General features: G+C 36.9%; 1 protein-coding gene across 3 annotated transcripts in view; it reads right to left on the bottom strand.

Moving 5' to 3' along the window:
- RAB8B (RAB8B, member RAS oncogene family) overlaps positions 1 to 21,025 on the bottom strand; it is a 31,405-nt gene that overhangs the window by 1,840 nt on the left and 8,540 nt on the right. The window contains exons 2-9 of one of the 3 annotated variants that reach the window (XR_012996201.1): positions 12,437 to 12,497; positions 11,198 to 11,258; positions 9,734 to 9,811; positions 8,508 to 8,597; positions 7,641 to 7,706; positions 5,482 to 5,532; positions 2,626 to 4,980; positions 779 to 2,525 (exon numbers count right to left, since the gene is read on the bottom strand). Coding sequence is in view for 1 of the 3 variants with exons in the window: in XM_076348387.1 (XP_076204502.1) it covers positions 4,888 to 4,980; positions 5,482 to 5,532; positions 7,641 to 7,706; positions 8,508 to 8,597; positions 9,734 to 9,811; positions 11,198 to 11,258; positions 12,437 to 12,497 (500 nt within the window). In the remaining 2 variants the exon portion in view is untranslated. Of the gene's footprint in view, positions 1 to 778; positions 4,981 to 5,481; positions 5,533 to 7,640; positions 7,707 to 8,507; positions 8,598 to 9,733; positions 9,812 to 11,197; positions 11,259 to 12,436; positions 12,498 to 21,025 lie in introns of those variants that run through there. The other 2 variants (XR_012996200.1, XM_076348387.1) reach the window with 2 other exon arrangements.

The following is a 21,025-nucleotide window of genomic DNA, read 5'->3' as shown; positions in this document are numbered from 1 at the left end:
TTATTAGATGAAGATGTAAAAAGCACGAACTTCAGAAGCCACTTGTCATCCATGTGTTTCCCATTCATTCCTTAGGGCACCCATTTGGGTGTCTCAACCATTACTCTGCTTTGTAGACAAAACCCATTCTTTCCTTAGGTTTGCTAATTTTCATACCAATTGTGAGTTACTGCCAAACCGCAGTAATTTGAAAATCAAGAACTATTGCTAATACAATAGCCAACAAACATTTCTGTCAAGTCCTTCAATATTCAGTGTTGAAGGAAGCTGGACAAAGAATATTTGCTATAGTAATTCATGATATTTGTGCCTCATGTTACTTAAGAGTCATAGCTTTCACATAACACTGATTTAAAACAACAACAACAGAAAAGCAAATGTTAACAGCTTAAGTGAGTAGATAATTCTTAATCAAATTGGAGATTGTGTCTCGTTATCTTTACTGGCATTGCTCAGAAGTTACTTTGGAAGGGTATTTCATGACACTAAACGTCTGGAAAAATGGTTCCTTATGAAGCTGAAAGTCATTGAAATAATATACTTAGATTTAAGCAATCACTACAGGAATAGAGGATATTTCAGGAGAAATCTAAAGAACAGTCAAGTTTAGGAACAAGCAAAGCCATACAAAAACCCTTGTGGTTTGCCACTGAAGTTAAGCAAAGCTTTGCAGATGCAACTCAGCTGGACACCCTTCCACAACACATGTATCAAAAATAGAGTGGAAATGCCAACTGTATAAAAACTACGCAGAATATTTCATAAAAAATACTCCAAATACTTTTCATTACGTAACTTTTATTTGAGACACACATTGTTGTAAAAAAGTTCACATGGAATAATAAAACCATTGGAGTATGAAGTCTTTTTTAGGGGTTGGGTTTGGTTTTTTTGTCTATACACATCAATACACAATTAATGATTAGGTTTACAAGTTAACCACATGACAAGTTCACTTTTATCTGCAGGAGCTTTTCACATTACACCTTTATACCAGAGATAAAATGTGCTTAAACACACACAGTAGAACACTTCTATTTCAAAATTAAGCATTTTCTCAAGGACTATACTTTTTATTCTGAATTTAGTAGCTATATAGCATTAAAATAACTGTAATTAAAGTTTTATTTGCAAAAATGTTCGTAAGGCCATAGGAATGCACTAAAATACTTAAATTCACCAGAAACAAGAAAAGTCAATGGAAATCCTGCTTTTGTGGAAGAAAGAAATACAAGTTTTATTTATAAGAACGAGAATGGCATAAGCAGTTCAGTGAATGGAAGAGAAAAAAGACCTATTATCACCTACAGACCAATCCTTAAGTTTAACATTACAAAGTTTCAGTTACATTAATAGATAACCAAATAACAGATGCATTTTCACAAATAACACATTTATGCATTTTACATATTATTCATGTACTTTCAAATCATTATCCATTCACAATATTTTAATGTGATATGTATATTCAAGACTCCTTTATTCACTTGTGAAAGTGATCCACTTAATTCACTTGACTTTAGCAGACTAGTGTGGGAAAAGTACTTACAATGGGAAATACTTTCTGTAAAAAGAACTACAGGTCTGAAAAGTCAATTAGCATTTTTGAGACTGTCCCCCAACTAGAAAAGTGAGCTGCGTTAAGTTTCATGAGTGGTTTAAGCTTTAGCAATAATAGAACTTCCAGACAGTAAGTAAATCAAATATTCTGTATACACTCAACAAAAACTTCTTGTGCATGTTTTGCTGAGCACAGACTGAAAGCTAAAATTGCAAAGCACTGAGACCAGTTTGGGTTTTGTTTGGCTTTTTTTTTTTTTTTTTTAAACCATTTAGAAAAATATTGGTCAAGATATAGTGCACAGACATGGGTCTGAGGGAAAGATTTCATAAAATTCAATAGCATAAACAGCATTTTTGTTTTATGGAAATCCACCAAAAAATGTCTGCCTTTCCTGAAAGGTTAATGGCAATTTCTGGAACAAAACAGAAATACATTTGCTGCTTAATGAATAATAATTATATGACTTTTATTCTAATGGACATTAGAATACTAACTAGTTCACTGAGGTATGGTTAAGAGTCCTTCAAAATTTAGATTATATAGTCTTGAGCAAAGTAGCAACAGAGACTGCACAAAACAATCATAGTGATATTAGAAAAGCCTGTAGTACCCAGCATCTGATGCGTAGGCAGAACATACCATTTATCATCACCCGCTTGTCTAAAGGAAAATATAGCTAAAAATTCCCAGTAAAACATACAGCTGATTTGCACGCTAAGATACAGCACATTTTTCAATGTCTGACAAGGCAGACTGTACACAGGAAGAGGTCTATACTGACCAAAAGTTAGCACACCGATAAAGTGCAGCCACTCAGCCATTTAATACTGCTGGAGAAGAGGGGTGGGGGCAAAACAACAAAGAAAAAGAGAGAAATCTGCATTTTACCTTATCCATAAGACCACATGAAATTAGAATTCTTCAGTTTCAGCAGGGGACAACAAAATTGCATTAAATTCTTCTACAAATAGAAAAAGATGAACTTTACATGAACATTAAGCAAAGTGAAATATTTACTGCATTATTTTATCATGCATAAAGTGAATTTCCTATGGTCTTACCTCACATTTATGTACAGTTTAGCACAGCTAAATGTAAGAAAATAGCAAGTTTTTTTCTCCCCCCCCGCCCCCATACAGAGCAGATACCCCAATTTGCTGCTGCTTCAAGAAGCACTTCATAGACTCTACTACTTACAGGCTCTTTCAAAGGGAAGTTCATGGAGACTAATATTGAATGAACATTAACCACACAGCGAAGACAGGAAAAACAATACAAAGCATTCTGTAAACGGTGCCAAACACAGAACATGTCAGTTTTGGTTTGCAGACAACCCCTGAGATAAAAATCAAAGTATTACGACACCAAATAAGTCAGAGGTAAATTACTGAAAATAAACAACATTCATAATTGGTGTCACAACACTTTCTGTATAGAAGCACTTTTTTTAACCATACAGAAAACATAACTGCTTTAGCCCGTCCAAGAAAAACATCAAGGGTAGACAACAGAGCAGTTAGGGTTGCTTTGTTTTTTCACTAAACCTTGTTGCCATGAAGATTTTTCTGTTTTAGTGCAGCAACAGCAGTTTATGAGATTCACCATCTAGTAACAATAACTATTTCTATTAAACTACACGTGGGGACAGGTTCATAACCACTTAAAACTTAATGGAAACAGCTACTAATGTTAAACCTTTTAAAATCAAAAGTCTTTAAATCTAACACTATTGGCCCGTTCACTTTCAAAATATTTACAACAGACCCAGAGATGACAAATTCAGTACCTGACACCACAAAATGAAGCGGTTATCTGTGGTAACCACCAACTCACTGTTTACGACTCTAGACAATGTAGTGAAGCAAAAGCAAGCACGTCAGACGTTAACTTTGACAATGACAGAATGCACCTATCCCCTAATGACAAACATGCTGGACACAAACTTGTAGTTAAAGCTTACAATGGTCCAAGTTTGGCACATCAACAGAACTAAAGCACCTGTTTTAATTGCTCATTGAGGAAATTTTTCAGAAGACAATAAAAAAGTAGTAGAACAAAGACTAGGTTATACAATGCTCAGTTGAGTAAAAAAAGGCAACTACGTTTCAACTCTGCTTCTAACAGTCTAGGTCACTGTACCAGTTTTTGATGAAAAAATAACTTAACTGCTTGAGCAGACCAAAGAGGGCTTCACACATTCAGCATTAACTGCATAACTAATAGCACATTATAGCCCTAACGTGACCATTTCCTTAGTGCCAGAACTTGATAAACTTTAGCAACTGCACAGGAAGCTAGTTTTTGGACACCTCTGTTGTCAAGGGTCAATGCTTACAGACTTTAAGGAACTATCCTCAGAATTACAGTAGAAATGGAAGTCACCTTTAGAAGCAGTCATTTCTGAACAAATGAATCCACAAAGAGGTTACTCAAAACTCATGCATTCAGCTTCCACAAGCCACTTAAGTGATAGCGATGAGGCCAATTTGTGACGATGATTTCAACTCCAGAGTGTACTTCCTCATCAGAAACAGAGAAAGGTGCAGACAGTTTGAGCTAACAAAGGGAAGTTAAGTGAGGAAAGACACTGTGTTTATTCAAATAACTGAAAGGTGTATCTGTGAATCAGACAGTGACTGGCAACTCAGAACACAGCTTTGCTAAGTCTGGTAAAGAAAAAAAAGCAACATAACTACATTCAGAGTAGAAGCCATAGCTTCTGCATGAACAGATTTGTGCATCTAAGAGACAAAACCCATACAAATTGTTAAATGCCAATTGCTACAGTAATTCTCATCACTAGAGTGTCAACATCCATACTGCAGTCATGGCCACAAGTATACAGCATAGAAAATAATGAAGTGAGAATTTTTCCCCTGGCTCTTCTGCTTGAAATAAATGTTTAAAAACAGAAAGAAAAACGTGCACAAATCTGTTAAGAATCTTACTTACAAGTCAAACTGTGCAAATACAAATGTAAGATTGTGCTGTAACAGGCAGTAAGAGGCCAATATGGATGTGCAAAGTTAAAAGAAACATAGCAGCTTTTGCAACAGGCAATAAAACAGAAAGTAAAAAAGGAAAACAAGTTAACTCTTGCATTTGTGTCTCCACTTCATAGCTTCCATATCTGAGAAAGGAGAGCCTGACAGGTCAATAGGCTTAGTGAGCAAAATCCACTTGGTATTTTGTGTATCGCAGTCTACGTTCAATGGAGCTCTCAGCAGCAGCTTGGTGGTATTATTTCTGAGGCTTTGTGACCCTGTGCTTTCAAAGAAGCAGAAAAGGTTCTAAGTGTGCTGCAGTCTATCATTATAAGTTCATCAAAGTAGCGTGCATCGAAAGAAGCTGCTCTTCTTAGATCGATTTTCTGTTATTTTTACTGGCCCACCTGCCCCTGATGAACTGTTGTCATTCTGAAAGAGAAAAGAGTATCAACATCATAAAATGCAGAAAAAAAATAAGTCTAGCTTTCCTAGTTTCCCTCCCCGCTTCCCCCCTTGCAAGGTAATAACCAGAGCAGAGGTTTGTTGCAACTTGAGCTCCTCAATTATCCAGACTCTGTTAATCACTCAGTAAAACTGCCTATTTTAAAAAGAAACATTTATCCAACAATCCAGATCTCAAGTATTAGCTGAAGGAGTGACTACGTAATTTGACATTTAATAAAGCAAGGATCACACTGTTATATTTCAAGAGAACACATCAGTTTCAGGCTGCCCAATGTTAATGTTCATGCAAAATAAAGAAAAATTACACGCTGATGTGTAATAATGCGTGATAAAGCACTGTTTGCTCAAATTTGGTCTAGCATCCACTGTAATCCCCAGGAGTTTTTTGGTAGGGCTACTACTCAGCCAATTATTATAGCCGTCATTTCAATGTATCTAGTTTGTATGCCAATTGGAAATACAAACCATTTTTCTGTTGAGCTTTGTCATAATGTCCCGTGCAAGTGTGAAAAATGCCTGGTGAGGAGCAGAAATAAAAAAAAGAGTTAGTTACAAGACACATTAAAGACAAGATAGATTTGGAATAGCCAGACACATTAATAATACAGTATTCTGTAGGGCACTGCTAGCACTTCAAGTTGCAGGGCACTATGTACAATAGCTGTTTACTTAAAACTGCAATAAGCACGCTTTAGAAGGAAAAACTATTTATTTTTAGTCTCCATCCCTCCAATCTTTGATGCAAGTGAACAGATTTTCCCATCGCATACCTCGGGGGGGGGGGGGGGACGGACGGACGCAGAAATCTGCTGAAGAGAAGGCTGCATACACTAATACTTTTTTTTTTGCCAAACTGTACTGTGCATCGCAACTAGAAACCCACAGAGAGGTTTGAGGATGGCATGCCTGGGAATTCACAATAAGGTTAGCTTGCCTTCTGTCCTCCAAAAGTTTTGCTCCTGGGCTATCTATAATGTTATTTATGCTTCCAACATCCCTATTTAAAAAAAAAAAATTAAAAAAAATCACTCTGCCAAATCTCAGCATCTCAGACTTCAATGTATGGAAGGAGCAAAGAAACTTTTGTAGCAGAAAAATTCTGCAATTCTCCAGAAGCAGGGAAAAGCAAGATTTTAGGCTATCTGGAGATATCAACAATGCAAGGACAGTTCCAGAATGTAAAAAACTGTAAACATTTCCCCTCTCATTGTGTTCAGAATATATCCAAGGACAGGGATGCTCATTTAATGCAAATAAATCACAACAAATAAAATAAATTAATTCACTTCTGATCACAAGAATATCACAACTGTGTCATTTCCCACAAGTTAAGCATTTGGTGGAAAGAAGACGAAATCGTTACTTGCTGAATGCCTATACCAGCTGCATTTTTTAATGCTTTCTTCACTACTCATGTGACAATTTTAAAAAATATTCAGATAGCCAAGCCATTTAGAGTAAGCACAAACTAATGTTGTACATTTAGTGACCTACAGGAGTCAAAATGAAATTGCAGGGCATGTCATGAAAGAGCAAGTCAACCATCTGTAGGAACTAATGAAGAAGATGGGTATTTTTTGTTAGGAGACTATTGCTATCCACCATTGGTATTAGCTGCTAATGTTCACACTTCCATTGTCTGCTGTGAGAATCATAATGACACTGTGAAAATCAGGCCAAGCACTATTCCAGATGCAGCACAATGCAAGTAAGTCCATTCTAACTATATTGTATAACAAACATCCTGCAACCAGAAAAAAATGCTCGGCTGGCATGGCATTCAGTCACGTTATTTTAAAGCAACAATCTCTTTAGCTCCTAGTTAATGTTAGCTGCATGATCTGAATTAAGTACATGTTTGGAGGACTTTTAAAAGGTATCCCATCGATACATATGGAAAGGCTTTTAGATGATTAGATACAGGAACAACATTTAAGAACAAGTCTGCCTTATCTGAATGAATGAATCTTAATGTAACTGCCTTTTGATATCATATTATTTTCTTGTCCATGATTTTCATAGAGTTAAGATACTCCCCCCACCCTCCCTGAAATGACAAGAGTGATTCATGGTAAGATAGACTGGAGTTGAGCCACTCTTCCTTCCACTTCTATTTCCTTATGCTCTCATAAATAGGGATCTTGTGTTTTTAGCACAAAATTTATTTGCAGGAAAACAGATTGCAAGTCTATAGATAGAGTATTATAAGCCGCCTCCCTCCTCTAACATCAGCTTATGACAGTCTATGCTGATGTTCCAGGTTACATAAAAATTTTCCAGTCTCATCTGCATAGCACATATTTAGTAGTAACCTAACGGCTCCTTGACACAGTAGCACATGATTCCGAAAGTAAAGAATCTTGAATCCAATTTCCTGCACAAAGCATTGTTCTAAAATTACACGTATTCCCTGTCCAAAAGCACTTGTGATTTAAGTAGCAAGGCACAGAAATCTGAAGCAACTGTTTGCTACAATAGTAAACCCATTTAAAAAAACAATTCCAGACATTACCAGAAAACAAAGATATGCTGGATTTTACAGTAGCTCTGCCCAGTAGATCATGAAACACACCTCCATGTTAGTAGTTCAAGAAATATACCTAAGTTTAACACCCATCTCTTACCTCTTCCACATTTATGCTGGATTTTGCACTTGTCTCCAAAAATTTGATTCCATAATCAATTGCTAACTGGAAGAGAGGTTAAAGTTTTTCAGTGTTTTTGAAGTTCCTTTTTAAAAGGAATGTTTCACATAGGTTCATAATAGCACAGGTGCTGTATGCTGCAAGCAAGCTTTAAAAACAAAACCAAACAAGCTTCATTTCTGCTTTTCTCTTGCAAAAACATTAAAGTTACTGGACAATTAGACAAAATATTAGAACAGGCCATACCCTCATTTAAATTCAAAACACACAAAGATTAATTGCTCACAAAAAGACTTATTTAGGACCTAAAAGAACATCAAGATAGAATCTTCATTGATATGGATTTATGGACCAGATAACTACATATAATCATTCCATAAGTTGTGTTACTAGCAACTGCACTACTTTAGCTGTGTACATGATAGATTATATAGTATTCTTACTTGCTTGTTTGTTCTGCAGAACAACTAACTACTTAAGCTTTAATAACAGTACTTATGACAAGAGTAAGTAACCACCATGGTGAATTGAGTGCAACATGATGAAACTATATACAAAGCCTTATATTGAGATTTAGAATTCTTCATGCTATAGCAAAGGTCAACATTCTTTACAGGATCTTCCCCTCAAGCCAACAGTACCATTAAGTTTATTCAAACTTGAAGACAGTCAAGCACTATTTAGAGACAAAAAAAACCAAACCTGGCATCCTATAATATATGAAAGTTTCTGAAACAAGAGGTTTGAGGCCCATTATCTCTCATATGCCTAAAAAATACCAAATATCTAGCAGACAAAATCCTAAGAAAAGTAGGCTTTTAAATAAGGTAAGTCACCAAAACTTACCTTCTCCCCTTTTTCTTTTGAGACTTGTCTTTTTTCATTCATATCACATTTATTACCCAGGATCATTCTTTCTACATCTGAAGAGGCATGCTGAAAGAAGAAAAAGTAACCTCTCAGAAACAAAGTGCATCATTATTTAAAAGAAACTTATGTGTCAAACTCATCCACAAATGAGTATTTTATTTTTAAAAAGTTATCTAATGTGAAGACATTATTGAGAAAGAGACTGACTTTTGAAACAGGCAATTTAATATTTAAATATTAAAACAGGTTGGAATAAATACTCCTAGATTAAATTTGCCCGAGTATTAGTACAGATCAAACACAGCACCATGAGCTCTGTACCAGGTTGCGCACATGCATTTGGCTATTCTGGAAATATAACGGTACACACTTTACTTCAAAGTGGTGCATGGACATCTGGGGTATTTGGCTGGAGTATCATTATGCGATACATTTTCATTTTTAAAATAGATTATTAATAAAAGACTTTTTAAGTACTAATCACTTCGGCAGGAGAACTTCAACAAGAGAACTTTTCTAGCCCAGTCACTATTGAATCAAATTGATCACTAATACAGGAATTTTGCTTAAGAGGCAAAGAACAATACTAAAGAAAAGCCCATGGATTTTATGTTTAAGGGGAAAAAAAAAAAAGTAAGATTCTGTTACCTAACTACAGCTTCACTAAAATTAAGATTTCTCCTCTAACTTCATAATGACCTATCCCTACTTGACAGCATGTCCCATTAAATAACTTACAGTAAGTTAGCAGGAAGGAAGCTTACCCAAGACCAAATGAAAAGGTCAAAAATCTCTAATCGGGCAAACATACGACACAATAACAACTGAAATTAGACAGATTTGTCATCATCTCAGTGAAAGGTAGATACCCTAAGATCTTGCTCCTTCCCATTCCTTAGACACACCCAAAAGCAAAAAAGAACAATAAAAGTCATATAGTAAGAACAGTTTTGAAACACTTTATGCTTACTTTTGAAACTTAAGTTTTCTACCTTCTATCCCTAGATGAATGTCCTGGTTTTGGCAGGACAATGAACAATATAATATTCTCCCCATTAATAACCACTGCTGCATTCACTGCACAGTCTAACTTAGCCATATATGTTGGCTACTATAATGAAAATTAATAATTACTTGATTATTATTTGTCCCAGGGAAGTCATAAGATGTCACGAGTAAGAAGTACTTTCCAAAGCACCTACCTCCTCTATGTTTCTTATCCAGTTTTTTATGTTGTCAAAAGACTTTTCATTTGTGATGTCATATACCAACATAATTCCCTAAATAAAATTAAGAAAATCTAGTTAGATGAGCTAGCACTATTGGTTGACTTTTGATGTATGCTGTTGGTTTGATTACACTTGCAAGAAATTTAACATACGACTTATGCACCTATAATCCTTTTTCAAAGCATTACGCCGTTGCTGAGAATTTACCCAAAATATTACTACTTAACATCTTTTGCCACTGTTAGAGGTCAAACACACCACCTATATGAAGTTTTAAATTCTTAGTCTATAGTCAGGAAATGTTTAGAAATTCTACTACAACAGCAACCAGGACTCTATTGTTAAAGTCAAGTTTAGAAGCAGCAGCTTTACGCAGTCAAAGATGACAAACCTGTGAGATCCAATCTGCTGGGGCCAGTAGATACTTACAGCAAAGCTAACGCTAGGTGCTCTCCCCAAAGCTTTACCTCTTTCAAACAGTTATGTACATATACTAGCATGGGCTCTCAACAATTAGCAAAGCATGGGAAATCACACGACAGCTGCATTAAGGACGGATTGCTAGGTTCACCTCCATTCCTTATTGCCTTTCCAATCATTCCTCATAGGACAAAGACAAGTCCTTGGCCATGGACTGCAAGGTGGGGAGAAGACCATGTCACTGCCAAAACCTTTTTAAGTACTAGAAAGCTCTAACACAGAGCCACAACCATTACTATTTTTCTCCATCTGTATTCCGTAACAGTGAAGTTATTTGGACCCACAGCCAGCCTATGAATGGAACGGATCTGTTCATACAGAGCAATAAGAACATGTAGTAGCAGCATAGCTAGTAATCAGCAAGTTGAAATTAACAGTGTCCCAACATAAAGTATCTCAAATCACAGCATTAAGAACCACCACAAGCAGTTGTACCACAAAGAGTGCAGGCTCGAAGTCAGTTATTTGACTTCAAGTCATTCTTAATGGAGGAAAAGTAACAGTAGCTTTTGTAGGTGATTGTATATCTAGCCCAGATTTTGCATTCTCTACTGGCTGAAGGAAAAGCAATTCAGTGAAATACACTTTTAATATTAAAATAATTCATTACCTATTTTTCAAACATTTCAAATGTTTAAAGGGATTGATTGCCTTGTCTGATTAAAGCTTGGCAACTTAGCTTATTGTAATCTGCAGAAATTTTAATTATATTAAAAAAGACAATAGGGCTTGAAGTTTCATCACAAAAACAGGACTAGACAAAGTACCAGCAGGTTTAAAAAAGAACAAAGAACCACAAAACAAAAAAAAAACCCCAACCAAACCACAAACTTTATTCCCCACATCTCAAGCCACAATTATCCAATCCTCCAGTTGAAGACTTACGTGATATAACCTTAAGAACAGCAAACCATTTACACTAGTTGTGCCTAATTTTTCTGAAGTGAGAGCACTCACCATGGCTCCTCTGTAGTAAGCTGTTGTGATTGTGCGGAATCTCTCCTGGCCTGCTGTATCCCTAAAATTCAGTGAAAACAAGTACTTGTTGGAGGTGATCTTTATACTCCTCTGTACTTAGAGATGTCTTTTTAAACAGAGTAACAATGTATTGATACTCATTATGAAAAAATACCATTTAGAAGCTGTTTGCACAAGTTTCTTCAGCCCTCAACATCTTCCTTGCTCCCAAGCTATCCTACTTACATCAATGGTTATAGCAGCACCATAACTACGGCACAAAAGCATTTAAATTTTCATGCAAGCAATAAAACTCAGCATTACACAGCCTTCCCTAGAATAATTAAAAAAAGGCAGCTCTGATGCATCTGAGTCCTGCATTAAACAAAAATTAAGACATGCAGCAGTAAAATATTTTAGGATAGTGCATTTTCACGTACCGTTAGCTATTAAAATCAGCCACTATACCTTAGTGTGCTGATATTTTATCCTAGATGACTTCAAAGCAGTATCTGTCTGTGAGTGAACAAGAGGACCAAAGTGTTTGGCTACTAGTCACACCTAGGGGGAGCTGAACCCCAAAGGCCTGACAAAAACAGCTTTTTGACTTCTATTACAGACAGAAAATTTGTACCCACCACTTCTGGCACTTTACTTCCTTAGTCACAAGAATTCTGGCTTGCATGCAAGTATCACAACTGTCTTTTCTAGAACTTGAGAAGTCAGCAAGAGCCCTACAATCACCAGTAGCATTTAAAGAGTTTGGCATGTGTAATAATGCTACTCCAAAAATACCCATCTGCTGCTATCAGGAGGCTCAGTCTCTACTAACCCACCATGGAAGGAATGGGAGCATTATCACTCACCTGTGCCTCTGCGAGTACAACTGGGTATCAAAGTATCAGAGGAGATTACATTTTATTAGGTCACATATTTTAGTTTACAGCTGTGGAGTTAATACTTCCCCTCCACATGGAATAGCTAAAAGCGCATTGAAGAGGACAGCTTTTGATAAAATGGGAAGTTGCTGTAACGTTCGCATGTGAACAAGCTATTTCCTGTGCTACTGAAGCAGAACCACTCCAAGAGCAAGCTAGAAGAAAGCATAAACCTTATGGACAGTCAATGAATAAAAGGTATGAAACTTCTGGTACACCCAGGCTCAAAAGCTATGAAGTATTCCTGCTTAAAGATTAATTCAATACTCACTGAAAACTTAAATTACTTTGGAATACTTACCATATTTGTAGCTTGATTTTCTTTCCATCTAATTCTATTGTTCTGATCTTAAAGTCGATTCCTGCCAGAGAAAGAGATACTCTAAGTTTTGCAAGAAATGAAAAGGAAGTGTTCAGTTTCCTTTTGACAATTTGGTAAGAGCAAACTTAGGCAGAAGAATTATTCTGAAGTTGTCATTTCTTCCAAACACTAGGAAGTGCTGAGGACGCACAAAGGTTTTCAGCTGCATCTGACACGTCAAGGGTAAGTTACTCTGCACAATGAAAATAGACCAGACTCATTGCTAGAGTTAGTCAAGATTATGAGAGGAAGATTTATTCTCAAAATTCTTCCATTTTACACTGATAAGGTCACTAGTTTGAATGTGTATTTTTCTCAACTTTTGACTAGCCCCTGCAGTTCAAGTCAATTCCCTAGAACCTCTGCTGGCTCTGAGGAAAAAAATACATACTATGACCCCTCAGTTCCTTTTCAAAACTGGCATCTACTTTTGAAAACTGATGTTTAACGCAATCTAATCAGACATCACAGTAAATAGTAAAGCATCAGAGGAGATAACAGCTATACAGGTAGTTACTGAAGGTGGCTGAAGTAGATCACGCATGGGACTTTTTCAAGAACATCAGTTTAGGAGTAACCTAGATTTTCTAGGAAGCTCCAAAAGGTATCAAGAAAACACTTCTCTCCTTTCCTCCCCTTACGCTGCCACATGGTACCCATCACTTTTGAGACTGATTTTGAAGACAGATTTTAAGCCATGGGTGGAAAAAAAAAATTGAACTAATTCAGAAGGGCTTAATAATATATTTTAAAGTTTAGAGGGATCAAATGGATCTATGAATCAAAGCCGAGATTTCTAAACAGACTAGCCTTTACCCTGAACTATTTTAACTTTCGCATCTCTAAACCTATACTATAACATAGCTCAAATTGAGACTGCTCAAGTCCCACTATGTGACTGCCAGATTTTTTTGAATCTCAGGACAGCCACCCCCATGTACCCCCCAATTAATCTGTTTCAAAACTACTGGCCCATTTTTTTTTCACTGAATCTTAAATAGTTACTTGATATTTAGTCATGGTTTGTAAAAGATTGGGGGGGTCGGGGTAGGTTATTTTATTTATTTAATTTCTTCTTTCCTCAGATGTCATTTAAGTGACAATTATCAAGAGTATCTTAATTGGGAAAATGCTGTTTCTAGCTTTAAGAATTCATCCATCACTTAAACAGGAAGCTACAGGATTTTTTAATATACTAAGTAGTATTTGAATATGAAATATGGACATTCATTAACTATTTGACTTTCATTCTTCTCGGATGCAATATTAATATTTTAATATACTGAAAATACCAAATTTCAGCCACTTAATCTTGATGTGCTATGGATACGCAGTTTAGCCCATTAGTTAGAATACAAATTATGAGCAGAAATACCACATCAGCACTTTTAACAGAATATGAAACCAATTGCATTAATTTAAAATGCTATGACTACTGCTACAATTGCAATTTCCCAAGATTCACTAGGCAAAAAGATACTTCCATTAATTCGCATTCTTTTAAAAATGACATAAGAATGATGTGTACTTTAAAAAAGTCTGTATTATATGTAACAGAAGTTAGGCAAGTGTTTCCATTTTACATTTGATAGGATTTTGTGTCTCCCTTGTTGTAAAGATTTTTCTCCTAACTAGGTGCAACACCTGCTGAAATCTCAGGTAATTGCATTCAGGTCTGAAAACAAGTGACCTTTGCTCTGAACAGATTTTCTTTTGGCCTCAAAGGTTATAAAGCACAAACACAGATTTTTCTGGAAAGAGTATTGTATCATGGACAACAGCAAATTAAATAACTTTTAAAAGCTCCTTTTTGTCTAGGCCTGATGTCTTAGAATTAAGTGTAACAAGTATCGGGAAAACTAGGTTCAGAGACTACTGTGGTTTAAAGATAATTCTGTATGTACTGTCAACTACTGAAGCTAAGACACATCAGCATAAACAGTGAAAGACTCCTGTAGGGATGGTTTTCTGAGAAGCAAGCTTACACTGCAGTTAGATATCTATGTGCACCAATCCATGCCTTGCACAGACTGGTTTCTTGTGGTTAGTCGTTTCGCTCGCAGCACCAAAATGATTTATACCACCATTGCTTTGATCACTTCTAAAACTCAGGATCTGCACAAAAAATATCTTCTTAGAACTTAAGATTTCTAGTAGGAACTTCACCAAAATTCTCAAGTAAAGATGAATTTCAAAGCTAAAAGAATATAAATGGGAAGGTCATAAATACCTCTGTTATGATACTAACAAGTTTAACAAATGCAACTGCAACTTTTTAGAGGCTAAAATGAACTAGAAACTGGCGTTTCTTTTGTTCTTTCACTTCAGTAACAGGAAGTGGTGAGCTGCAAACATTCGCAGAGCAAGCCTGGTGACATGTGCTACCACTTCCTGCCAAGTACACTTGCATGGCTAAGTACAAGGAATGTTTTGGTTACAGTTAAATTTAAATTATGCCATGTAAAACACTCCAATGACTATAGCATTTCAAAAGTAATTATTCACGGAAAGTTCCTTTATCAATGAGTTCTTATTTTGCACAGCCACACTGGGATACAAAAGTTTGAAGAGGTACTTGCGTCTAATAAAGAAGAATCATTCGTGAATCAGAAAGTTTGATTGCAAAGGATCACACAGCTTTCACAGTTTTAAAATGCAACGTGCAATGCTGTTCTCTCCAGTAGGGAGAAAAAGCCCAGAAACATTTGGATGACCATCTGAAGTTAAGTTTTAGAAGCTTTTAGAAAACACAGACCCAGATTAATTCTTCGAATGCAAAGGTTAACAGGATAATTATTTTTAATTGCTAAAGCAGAGTTGCCACACAAAAGTCTGACACACTGGTGTCCACCTAGCAAATCAGTACACATTAGATATGGATACGAGAGCATCTATTGCAGGAATCACAAACTTGCAGTCTGCAAGGATGAAGTCCAAGCTGAGACCCGAACTGTGCATTGGTTAGGACTGTAATTGCTTGCATTTCCCTTGCAGCATGGGGTAAAAGTAGCTGAGGGCTTATTGTTCTTCAAAATCCTTTTCAGATCCTTGCTAACTTGCCTATGCCAGGGATGCATCCTCTCTCCTCACTTTACTGAGGGTATTTTCTCCCATAGCTTCCAACAAAACTCTCTCAAAGAATACACTGAGCAGAGAAATCTGCACACTAAGAAAAAGTCAGTGTCATTAGTGCCACACACAGACTTACACAAAAAACCGCGAGAGTTGCGTGTTGCCGTATTTACCTTGTATCACCATACAAAGCTAGTAAAATTCACCAGCTAGGGTAATACCATTGTCCACCACCACGTAGCCAATTATCCACCAGGGATTATCCGCCACCAGGGAGACTGGCCTCACCTAGGCCTCTTTTGGTTTAAGCCAAGAAGTCACGTTCATCTCTCACACTGAAAGCTCTTCTGCCACTGCTACTACTTCTTCTACCACTCAGCTCCCTAGTTACACATTCCTTCTTATTCCAGCCAACCTAGGCAGATTTTACCCATAATTAAGCTGTAATGCAATCGTTTTAAAGAGATTGGGAAATGTTTCAGAGAGCTGCATTACAATACTAAATATACAGGACTGCTCAGCAGTACATATTGAGAGGTTCCTTTTCCAGCTTTAGTACCAAAGGTTTTCTACTATGAACCTTAACAAAACTAGTTGGAGGCAATTCTTACAGGAATGTAAGCAGAGATGCTGAAACAGTTCATTTTGCTACTTTAGGTTTTAGAACAGTAGCTTACTCTCAAGGCATCAATCACCATTACTCTTTTGTTCTCCCCTCACCCGTGATTTTAACCCTGTAGTCATCAGAGCTATTATCTCAGGTTTTTCAGTGCTACAGAATCAGTTTCAGCTAGGTCTCCACCACGACTTTTCCCTACACAGTACCACTGTTTGGACTTACAGATTGTCTTGTTTCTCTTTTAAACAGGACTAAACTGCATTTCTTGTTACTCTTTTAAACAAAATTTCTGTTGCAGAAAATGCTACAGCACAAAGAAACCAAAGAAACCAAACCAAAGTATTCTGGCTGGAGTAAAAAAACTGTTGCAATAGTACCAGCAAACACTTCCTGCAGGTAAAGGTTGCTCTGGTCTTCAGCCTGCCTAGCAAGAAGGTACTGGAAGGGCCATGTTCTTGAATAATATAAATAATGAAAGACAGACAGAAAAGAAACACGTACAAATTAATGTAAAAAAAAAAAACCAAACCACTTAGTAGCCACTGGCAAGCAAATATTAGAATTCCTAATATTTACCTGTATTACACAGTTAACCAGTATTTTAAGTTAATTTTTCATGTAGCTCAGCATTACTTTGCAGCAGCTGGACCTTACATGTGAGAAAGCTGTATGATTAGATGACAATTCCTGTTGATTTTAACTCAAGTTGATTTAATAGGTTTCGCATTTCACTAAGTTCATAGAGTCTGTATATTTAATAGCATTTTTCTGGTGCAGCTGTAGCAAGAAATCAGCCTGGAACTCAGCCCCTTTCAGGATGCAAGTAAATGTCAATCTCTGATAGCATACACTAACCTGTGTGTCTACCACAGTAGAGTATTTCTCCACCTCTGGCAAAGCAATACTTTATTAAAAAAAAAAAAATGAAATTAGTACTCAATGTACTAGCATTTTAAATGGTTTAGTTGTTTTTTGTTTGTTTTAAATATACAAGCCAAGGGAATTTTAAAAAGTGATTAAACACCAAAAAATTGGCAAAGCAGCTGCTAAAAAACTAATGCCTGATTTGCTTGCTAGAAAGAGTCTCATTTTTGACCCATCTATCAAAGAATGTAAAAGATGCACCACAGTATCAGATCTTGCTTATCAAACTAAAAATTAGGAGATCTGTTTTGCATGACCTGCATGTAATAAAAACCCCCACCCTCTTAAAGAAGTTATCTTCCTACTTATCTAGATCTTACCTTTTGAAGTAAGAATGGAAGAAGTAAAATTAAATGGAAATAAAAGATATTTCCAGTGGGATTCCCTGACAAACAGAACCTTTGTGGCACTTACCACCCTCGGACACAGATCACAATAAAAAGGAATTCATTAGAAGACAGGGAAAGGAGTCAAGGTACAAAGTCTTGTTACCCTTTTGAGCAATACAGCGTCAGAACAACTGGAATTTATGCATCAACTTTCAAGCTGGACTTGCTCCAACTTCACAGCATTGGTCCTTCCTATCCTACTGTGTGTGTATGTGGGGTTGTGGGGGTTTTTAATTTTTTTCAATGGGCAGAGCTGGAGAGGGAGAAACTTTCGCAACTTCTTTACTGCAAGACACAACACACAAGTCTTCAAGATATACAAAAGGAAAGGAAAACATTTTCCTGCAGTCACTTGGAGTTAAGGCTGAATTAAAAGCAACTTAGAAATGAGCAAGCAGATTTGTAACCTACCTTCAAAAAAAGGAAGTGAGAAGAGGCACGTGACTGAAAACCAATATGCTTCACCTTCAGTTTGTTGAATTCTGGGAGCGAATTACTTGGAAAATACTTCTCCCTATAGGCTTTGCTTCTTGTGAACAGCAAGCGACTAAGTTGCATAGATGAACATCAGAACTAGTAATCAGTAGTACTTCTATAGCATAGCTGTAACAGCTGTATTGTTCTGCTGATTGTCCAAAGGATGCGTTTGAATTTTAGAGAGCCATCACAAGCCTGTAATCTCCAAGATACTGCAGCAGTACGTGTTTCAGAATCAGCTGCTGCCAGTGCATGTGCTTTTCATTATACTTTGGAGAGTTGTAAGCAATCGGCACTGAAGGACACTGAAGCGCTCATTTACACACCTTGCTCACCACAAGATGACAGACATGCAGATATCAGCACTGATCACACACTGATCACACACACGAGCTTTGTGTGGACACACATCAACAAAGCTGAAGTGTTTCAACATCTTCCATGCAGATTCCAAGCACGGACAGACCTATAGGACAACACCCTTCCAGAAACTTGTTCTTTTCCATATGCATCCAACAGCTGAGGGACATCAATTTGTTCCCCTATATTTTCCCCACAAGCTTACCCAGGGATTACTATTTTTTTTGTTCTCAGCAGTAGGTATCGCAGGGTTTGGATTGAATACACAGCTATTTTTTTTTATGGTGTTTTTAAGGGAATAATGACAAATGAAGCCTCAGAAATTTGCTTTTATATTAGAACTTTCTTGAAGGATTTCAGTAAACATAAGAAATTACCAAGTAGGAAACAAGATCAGTGTAAAAGGCAGGGTGGGGAACACTTGCAACACACCAGTGTGTCATACAGCCTCACGCAAAAGAACAAAGTCTAATCGTTTTGAACTTGAACGTCTGGCTTTAGTCCCTAGTAACATCTGCAAGGCATTTTCAGATGATCTCAGCAATGTCTTGTATCACTATGTAAATTAAAGACGCAGTAGTCTTTTATTGCGACCATTCAAAAATACAGCAGATTAACATGAAGCAACACACCAGGGTGAAGGTCAACGTTTTTTAAAAGTTGTAAGATAAATTTATTTTAGATTTACATACAAGTGCAACCAGTTTCATCCATCCTTTCACAATTTAAAGGGATAAAGCTGTATTCTATTCCTTCTAGACAGCCTGTAAGAATCCACAAAACACTATTAAATTCAGAGCAGGCTGCATAGGCTCCTTCAGGTTAACTGGCCTTTCTTCGTCCTACTATTCACCCATACAAAGAATCTAATACTGGTGTCCTACACAACGATACACAGAGCAGCATCTTGCACCTTGAAAGATACTAATACAGTAAGGTTCTTAAAGTTTACACACACTACACTGGCAAAATAAATATATATAGATGCTAAAGTAGGTAGGACAATCAAGAATGCAGGTGCCGTGTGTATATATAACATAAGGCAGTTTCCTGCTCATAACACCTTGAAACTTACTACCAAGATCAGATCAATGCTCATAATGCTAAGCAAGCTGCCACTTCCTTCAGCATGTGTCCCTCAGCTACAGTACAGCTTCCTTTCTTATAAACTACTTTCTATTTAAAAGAGAACAAGGGATTCAGAATACAACTTATAATCATCAGAATTAGACCAACCTACACTTTGAAACATTCAAGGTTTTTGACAGCTCAATAACCTATAGTGTAATCTGATTATCATACTAAGATTTGAATCCAGTGCTCTTTAGCCACTTGTTCATAACAGTGCTCCTATGAGTTCTGCCACCACAACTGTGCATTGCAGTGCTTCAGTATGAACACTAGAAGATGCTGCAAAGTGAAATTCTCTTTTCAGCATTTTGAATTCAGAATTTACAGGTTGCTTTGAGCAGCCTTTGAATTGCCTGATTTTAAACACCAAAAATACTCAATCCAAATTTAAAGACTATAAAACAACACAATAGTAGAAACTTATTACTGCTTGACATGAGTAAAATTACCACAACAGTCCAACTTTACAAGGGCTGGGTCCCTGCAGAACCTCTTTTAGAGTTTACAACCTAGGTACTACAGCTCTATGAAAGTGCACAGAAATTAACCTACGTCTACCTCTCATTCTATTTTGAATGTAAAATAAGCTACGCTTGATGGTAACTCAGTTTCATCTAAAATAATTTTGAAACAGATTAAAATTGCACTACTGATACAGACAGCAGTTTGTTTATTTTAAGGATTATTTATAGACTGACTGTCTCTAAGCAGAATGCACTAACTTAGCTGCTTTGAGAACATATTCCTTTCAAGCCAATGTGCAACTGGTGAGCAGCTAATGTTAAAATCAGCCAACAGGCTCAAGTTGAGGCTACAGTTTCACAGCTAGCTGAAACTACGGTAGGTGCTGCCACTGAGGAGTCATGACCAAATCCTTTTCTCTTTTGATCAGGTTAGTTTTCATCTGGGCGAGTTCCATAATTCAGTTTACCATCATCTGTAATGACAACTGATGGCGTAACTTAGAAAACAGGTACACACAGTCACAGCTCTCCTCCTTTGAGTAGCAGACCACAGGCTCCATTGAACCAATTGTTAAATTAAAGCCCTAGTTAATACAGACCAAAAGGTGGCCCTCAAGTAGCTTGCAAGCAGCTCCAGTGTGGATCCTACACCAGGATATCACCTGACCAGCTGCAGCTCCCTGCTACTACAGGAATTGTTCTGTATTTCACACTCCAACTATGGCTAGATATGGAACAGAAATGGCTGCATTGATCTCCCAAGGACCCAGCCCCATACTCACTTAACCTGTAATGCAGCAATGGGAGATTTGTGCATCTGTCATCTACTTTGAAGCTCAGGTCTCTGGGATGTGCAGCATATGGCTTTCTACTGCACAAGAAAAAAAAAAAAAAGAAAAAAACAACCTTTGCCACATGTTTTAATGGGTAAGAACACCAGATTTTCCCATTTAGAAGGTGGTTTAGGAATACAAATATTTGATTATTCTTTCAGAAGCCCAGTGCTTAATATGAGATGACGTGATTAGTCCTTATCAAAAGCATCATTTAATAGGCAAGACCCCAAAAAAATTGAAAGTGGAACCCCTCAGAA

The sequence above is a fragment of the Aptenodytes patagonicus genome, chromosome 10 (assembly GCF_965638725.1).
Source record: "Aptenodytes patagonicus chromosome 10, bAptPat1.pri.cur, whole genome shotgun sequence".
In the NCBI taxonomy this organism is placed as follows: Eukaryota; Metazoa; Chordata; class Aves; order Sphenisciformes; family Spheniscidae; genus Aptenodytes; species Aptenodytes patagonicus.
The sequence above is the reverse complement of the archived record's forward strand: the minus strand, read 5'-3'. Positions and strand labels throughout refer to the sequence as shown.